Raw genomic sequence first — 7,072 nt, forward strand, 5'->3', positions numbered from 1 at the left:
AGGCCAACCATTGTCCTCTCTCTCTCTCTCTCTCTCTCTCTCTCTCTCTCTCTCTCTCTCTCTCCCCATTTGCAGTAAACAGGTCCCGACGTCTTATTTTTCCGTCTACCGCACCAGCACCACGTCCGCTTGTCTGTCTGGCGTTGTTGTTGTTGATGTTGTGATGGTGGTGGTGGTGGAGTATGGGGTGAAGGGAGAGGAGGGGGGATGTTAATACGTTTCTTGATACATGATTTGGAAGGAGAAGGGGAGGGGAGAAAAACTGGTGGAGAGGGGTGGCACTTGTTTTAGAGAAAGGGGGAGGGAGAGGGGCGGAGGTTGAGAGATGGTGAGAGTAAGGAAGAGGAAGAAGGAAGGGCGTTGGTGTCCCTGGGGAGGTGTAGCCTACTTGTTCATGGTCTACAGAAAGGGAAAGGGAGAGGGAGAGAGAGAGTGGTGAAGGAAAAAAAGGAGGGGGAGAAAATAGGCTAAGTGGAGAGAGAGGAAAGGAGAATGTTGAATGCAAGAGTAGTTTGCTGGAGAGGAAGGTATTCATATTCTTCAGATAGAAAGGATAAAGGAAAGAGGAGGGGAAGGAAAAAAAAAAGGAGGGAGGAGGAGGAAAGGGGATCGTGTTGGAGAGGTATACACGTTCTACAAGATTGAGATGGGGGTGAGGGAAGGAGGAAGGGAGGAACGAGGGCGGGGAGGGGAGGTGAAACGGTATATGTCGGCGGGGTTTGGGGGTAAAGCTGCGTGTGTCAGGGTGTAGTGTGGGTAACCAGCGGCGTGTGTGTGTGTGTGGTAATGCGTCCCCTCCCTTCTCCCCGCCCCTTGCCCCTGTCCCCCACCCGGCGTCTCACCACACACACACACACACACACGCACTACCACCGCAAGCAAGAGCCCTGGGGTAGGAGCGGTCAAGCTGAGGGTACGGATCTTGGGTCAGGAAAGAAGTTGGAGGCGAAGGAATGCCAAGAGACAGGGAAAGATTGAGTAAGGACGAAGCTGGAACTGGCATGGTGTTGTGACAAAGGGGCTGGGAAGAGAAAGCGGGCACTGGGTGTTATACTGGAAGGGGAAAAATTGGAAGGTTAGAGAAAGGAGGGGTAGGGGCAAGGAGATGCTGGAAAGGAAGGAGATGGAAACTGTCTTGAAGAGGAAGGAGTAAGACAAAGGGGCTGGGGGGAGAGAGGGTACTGGATGTAAAGGGCTATACTGAAAGGGTTACTGGAAGGGGAAAAGTTGAAAGAGTACAGGGGGAGGAGGGAGAGAGAGATGCTGTAAGGGAAGGGTCTGGAAAGAGTGCTGGAAAGGAAAGGGGGAAGTGAGACAAAAAGGGTGGGGAGAGAGGGTACTGGGTAAAGGGATGGGTTGCTGGAAGGGGAAGAGTTGGAAGAGTACAAGAGGGAGGGGGAAAGAACGTGCTACGGGAGGGGAGGGGCTGGAAAATGTTGGAAGACGAAGGGACAAGTGATGCTGTAGAGAGAAGGGAGAGGGATACTCTATTCGGGAGCAGTAAGTAGCGGGCTTTTTTTTCATTATTGTTTTCTTTTTTTTCACGCCCTTCAACTGTCTCCTTTTATGTAAAAAAAAAGGAGGGGGGTCATCTCAAGGTTTATAATCCTCCTCCTCAGCCATTATTACTCCACTGCACGACAAAAACCTTTCCATTCGTCCTCCACCTCCTTCTGTCTGATGTCACTACTCTATCCTGTTTTGGTGAATGCTCAAATTTCATATCTACTTGTTTTATTCGCCGTGATTTCTTCAATTCCTGGGCTGGCAATCTGTCACTTTAGTTGTCAATCAGTTTTATGGATATTACCAACATCTCCTTGCCCCTACACCTCCTTTCTCTAACCTTCCAACTTTTCCCCTTCCAGTAACACCCAGAACCTCCACTGAGAATTCTTAATTGTCATTTGAGTATCTTTGACCTTTATCTGTTCCCTAATACATGATGTTCGCTTCCTATTTCAATGATATACTCAGCTCTCCTTTCCCTTTGCGCACTTCTTTGCAAGGGAAGGTGTGGGAGGGAGGAAAGGGATTATTGGAAGATGGAGGTCGAGAGGATGAGAAACTGAGAGGGGATTTTTTTGGGGTGTGTGTGTGTGTGTGCAGGAGGGGGAAATTGGAAGACAGGGAGATGGTGGTGGAGGGGATGAGAAACAGAGGGGGGGGGGGGGGGTTGTAGTAAAGAAAACGGGTGGCAAATAAGAAAAAACGTCATAAGAAAGATAATTAAGAGCAGAGAAAGAACCAACGATGGCGTGAATAACCATCGTGTCCCTAATAACAACGCCCTCCCCCCTCCTCTCTCTCTCTCTCTCTCTCTCTCTCTCTCTCTGGAATATGCGGTACAGTTTTGGTCTCCCCACCATGCAAAGAACATTGCTAAATTAGGTGTTCAGCGTCGGGCAACAAAAATTATTCCTTCCTTGCACAACAAATCCTACGACGAGAGGCTTTCCACCCTTAACATGTTCTCTCTTGAGAAACGTCGCCTCCAAGGAAAATTGATCGAATGTTTTAAAACACTTAATGGATTTACGAATGTGGACAAATCAAAATTGTTTATGATCGATGACACTTTGCGAACGAGGAATAATGGCACAAAACTTAAATGTAGACAAGTAAATTCAGACTGCACCAAATACTTCTTCACCAACGTTGTAGTGCGAGAATGGAATAAGTTCCCACCTTCAGTGGTCCAGTGTAACACGATTGATTCCTTTAAAAACAAGCTCGACCGACACTTCCTTCAACTTAATGTTACCTAGAGTAGAAATGCAAAGTTTTGGAGCCATCTGATTAATGTAGAATCACTTAGGTTTAAGGACAGATCACCTAGTCTGGACCATGGGGTCTGTGTGGTCTGATTTTCTATGTAAATCTATGTAAATCCCTCTCCTGCCCCGTGAAGATCAGCCAGAGGGAGGAGAACGCACACAGGAGTATTAGAGCAGCGGACAAGAGCAGGGCAATTGTCTTTTAATATGTTGCCTTATTTAGATGGAAAAACAATAATTATTTCAAAGCTATCTCTTGCTCGCGTGGAACAAGAGGATTTTTTCACAGCATGGAGTGGTGAGCTTCAACAGTAACAAGTGCGTGATTGCTATACTGTCTGTTCATAATGTTTGCCTACAAGATTTTTATTAGATAATAATATGTAGAGACGCGCCGTTGTTCTTAATTGCCCGCCAAAAGAGTAAAACATTCATGAAGCTGAGGAGCCACCAACGACCTGAACACGGGGGCAAGATGAGCCGAGTCCAGAAACAAATGAGTAAGTTAAGGAAGTATCCCATGAAGGCAGAATGCAACGTTTAACGATTACTAGTTAATACTTGATGCAGCTGAGTCCGTCGATCAAATAAAACCAAAACGGACCGGACCGTCGCTAGCCACTTCACCGTCTTCTCTCTCTCTCTTTTTTTTTTTCTTTTAACAATACAAACTTTACGTACGCTTTACTGTCTAACATATCGAGGGAACAAATCTGAAAAAAATCCAAGATTGGAGTTTTCTTGCAACAAACGCAATATTGCACGTGGAAAACCTGAAAACAATAATAGCGTTACAACATTATGTTAGTGAAAATAAGTTTGGCACAATATTAAAGGAAATAATTTCAGTAAAACAGCTAGTTTTTTCTACAAGTAGCTACACGTTTTATCGGTGTTTCTTGTTGATTTGTTTGGTAGTTAATAGAGAGTTGCTGTACGGCATAAAACCTTTACCATTGGATCGAAAATCATTAACTCTTGAATCCTTTTTTTTTTGTTTCGCCCGCGTACCCTCCAGCAGCGGCCGGTGTTCTCTGCTGCGAACACAGTTATCTCACAGCCAATGGCGGCTTCTGTCTCGCGCTCGTGAAGAATTAAACTCATCGCCGCTGTATCCTGGAAACTGCTGATTTATTGGATAAAGTATTTATACACAATCCTTATAAATACGTTAGATGTTGCATTTTTTCCGGAACCTGAAACATGTCCATCAGAATCATAATGCATATTTTAGGGAGTATACTGAATCCAATAAAAATGCAACCCCCCTTATTTAACAGTAATAAATTATAAAACTAATAGGTTTTCTGCTTTGCATTACGCACACACACACACACACACACACACACACACACACCTAGGGCTTCCCTTTGCCTGTCTTGTTTGGACGGAACAATACTCTGCGTGACACACATCATTTAGTGTAACTGCCTCTAATGGTTGACAACTGTGCGAATAAAGCACACACAGCGAACAGGAAGTACCAATGCCGGCGGAGGGAAATAAAGTGTTGGGATGTCATCGGTGACAGAATGGGCCTCTCGCTTGATCGGGGTTTGGGGACATGCAGCGACGGTGCATCGGGGGGGAGGGGGGGAAGGGGGGGGGGGCGTTACATAATGTGTGTGCGGCGGCGTGCCCTGGGGTGACGCCCGTGTCAAAAGGGTGACGTGTGATCATGGAGGGAGGACCAGATAGGGGAAGATTAATGTGAGGGGAAATCAGAAGGGTGTGTGGGGGTGGAGGCAGGAGATGCACCTGAAGGGCTTGAGACTCCGACCACCTCACAGTGAGGGTCACTCCGCAGGCTGTGCCACACAGGGTTACAGTAAGGAGCAAAAAGTGGCAGGTGGCGGCAGCAGTAGCAGCAAGCTTAACGTCGAAGGGGAGGCCGGACGGGTATGGCAGGCCGCGGGTTGGTGCTGGGATGGGGTCCGAGGAGCAGGGAAGACTCACCCTTTCTAGAAAAGCTGTGGCCAGCCGTGCTGGCAGGCGCGGCCAGTGGACGTGGCCTGCTGGTGGACAGCCACGTGCTACACACCCTGCTGAACGGCTATGCCCGAGACTGCCTCAGCTCCCGCCGGCGCCGCGACGAGCTGGCTGACGCCTTCACTACCCTGGTGGAGGCCGACGAGGACCCACCGGTTGCCGCCTCCGCCCTGCTGACGGCGGCGCTGGATTACCACGCGGGGAGCCTTGCCGATAACGGCGGAGTGTGTCGCCTCGGCAAGTTCCATAATATCCTGTATGTGGCAGCGGCCGTGGCGATGCAGCAGGAGGCAGCAGATAGCGCGGTGGTGGCACGGCTGCTAGCGGCCTTGCATGCCTGTGAAGGCGGCCTGGACCGCCTGGTGGCACCCGCCGTGCTGGGCCCACGGGTGTCGCGACTCCTCAGCTCATGGAGGCCAGACGACGACACGCCCGAGCAAGCACGTCTTCGTCTTGTCTTTTTCCTGGACCACGCCCGCACCGCACGCCTCAGCCTGCCCCAGCCCGCCGGACCCCCACTGACTCCTCTTCTATCGCCCCTGCCTACCTTGCAAGGTGCGTCGCCTCTTTACGCTGCCGTGCAGGCCGGAGACAAAGAGGCGGTGCTGCTGCTGCTTCAGCATGGGGCGCCGCCAGCTACAGGCGGGGTCATGTGTCCACTCCTGTTATCGCTACGGCGGCTTTCAACCCTGGCGCGGGCGTGCATGGGGCAGCGAGATCCCTGCTCCTGTCCCGCGGCCCTGTGCCCCTGCTTTTTTAGTCATCCCGTCACCTTCCCCGCCCAAGAGGTGAGCGTGCTGCGATTGCTGCTGCGGGCAACGGGGGACCGCTTCCTGCCATATGACCCTGAGGTTCTACACCCCCGCGTAGTGACCGCTGGCCTGCTGGGCGGTCCGCCCTCCCTCGCCCACTGGGCACGGTTTAGCCTCCGGCGGTCACTCGCCGCACTCTGGGCTCTGCCGAACGGCACCGCAGCCTTGCCAGTGCCCCCTACAATGCTACCGTACCTTAATCTCCTTCATGACTGAATTGAAGCCCCGCTCCCCAGCAACTGCTTTGATATGGCCGCTCGGTACTGAGTGTAGGGTCACGGGCCAAGTCAAAGTACCCCGAACGATGGTGTCAGGATTAAACAAATGCAACCCGCCCCTCCTGGTGGATACCGCACTTTGGCGCGTATTCTGTGTCGCAGCGTCAGGCTGGCGTATTGCTGCAACACAGCGCAGTGCACCGCCAGGAACATGAAAAAAAATAGTAAAACAATAAAATTTATGGATACACATAATATTATTAACCTATTACAATCTTGCTACAAAACCTTCCCTTTTCCTCCCTCACCGAGGCCGCCACACGGGGCTTCCTGGCACACGCCGCCTTGGCTGCCCCGCGGGGCTTCCTGCCTCACGCCGCTCAATACTGCCTGCCTCTCGCTCACTGTTTCTGACATTATTTACGCAAGCACTTCATTACTTCTTGTGTTTGTTGCACGAAAACAATGTCACTGCTAAGTTGACGTGACAACGATAGAAAACTATGAGGATAAAATCCTCCGACCACCCAACATCAAATTAGCAAATGGTCGCCAGTAATTACGTTTCACAAGTAAATAAATAACCCATCGCCACAAGAACACAGTGTCATGTAATACTGACTAGAGTCCCCTCAACACACGCACAGTGATTTACCTCGACATCCACAACAGTGAGTTAGAGAGGCGTAGAACAACCCAATACACACTTTAACGATAAAGAGGGGAGACCTCTCTCTCTCTCTCTCTCTCTCTCTCTCACACACACACACACACATACCAGACGACACAGGACAGCCATGAAGATTCTGACACCATCGACACATTTGAACTTACGCTTGCACTGTGTGGCTTACCCTTTCATCTTCGTGCGTCACCTTAGCGTTCCTCAACCAGGCGAAGTCACCATTCATCCTTCATTTAGATCACAGTTGCCATCAAGGCAAGGAGAGCCAGCGATGTAAACAAACTCACACCGCCATGACTCTGGCAAAATACAATTGAATCTTATCTCTGTGCGGCTCACCCTGCCGTCCAGATGGGCACTTTTAGCTGTTCACCAGCACGCGAAGTCACGTATCTTTCACCAATCACATCACAAGTGTAATGAACGGACGAGGAAAGAGGACGGTGGCGATTGCCTTACACGTCTCGCCACAGCACTAATGAAGTGAACCGCGAATCAGTTTTCCTTCTCTCAGATCCAGCAAAAGACTTCCATTAGTTTTCAAGTCAATAAAGTCTGCATGTCTTGATTAATTTCTGATTTGAACATATC

The 7,072-nt window shown here is 50.0% G+C and overlaps 2 protein-coding genes across 2 annotated transcripts in view; one reads left to right on the plus strand and one right to left on the minus strand.

The window, feature by feature from the left end:
• LOC127008081 (ras-related and estrogen-regulated growth inhibitor-like) overlaps positions 1 to 7,072 on the minus strand; it is a 24,880-nt gene extending 17,808 nt beyond the window's left edge. The window contains exon 1 of the mRNA XM_050879640.1: positions 6,651 to 7,072. The gene's annotated coding sequence lies outside the window, so the exon portion shown is untranslated. The remainder of the gene's footprint in view (positions 1 to 6,650) is intronic.
• LOC127008080 (uncharacterized) lies at positions 4,231 to 6,044 on the plus strand. The gene has a single exon (XM_050879634.1). The coding sequence runs from the start codon at positions 4,679 to 4,681 to the stop codon at positions 5,792 to 5,794; it is 1,116 nt and encodes a 371-aa protein (XP_050735591.1). The 5' UTR covers positions 4,231 to 4,678; the 3' UTR covers positions 5,795 to 6,044.

The sequence above is a fragment of the Eriocheir sinensis genome, chromosome 37, assembly GCF_024679095.1.
Source record: "Eriocheir sinensis breed Jianghai 21 chromosome 37, ASM2467909v1, whole genome shotgun sequence".
NCBI lineage: Eukaryota > Metazoa > Arthropoda > Malacostraca > Decapoda > Varunidae > Eriocheir > Eriocheir sinensis.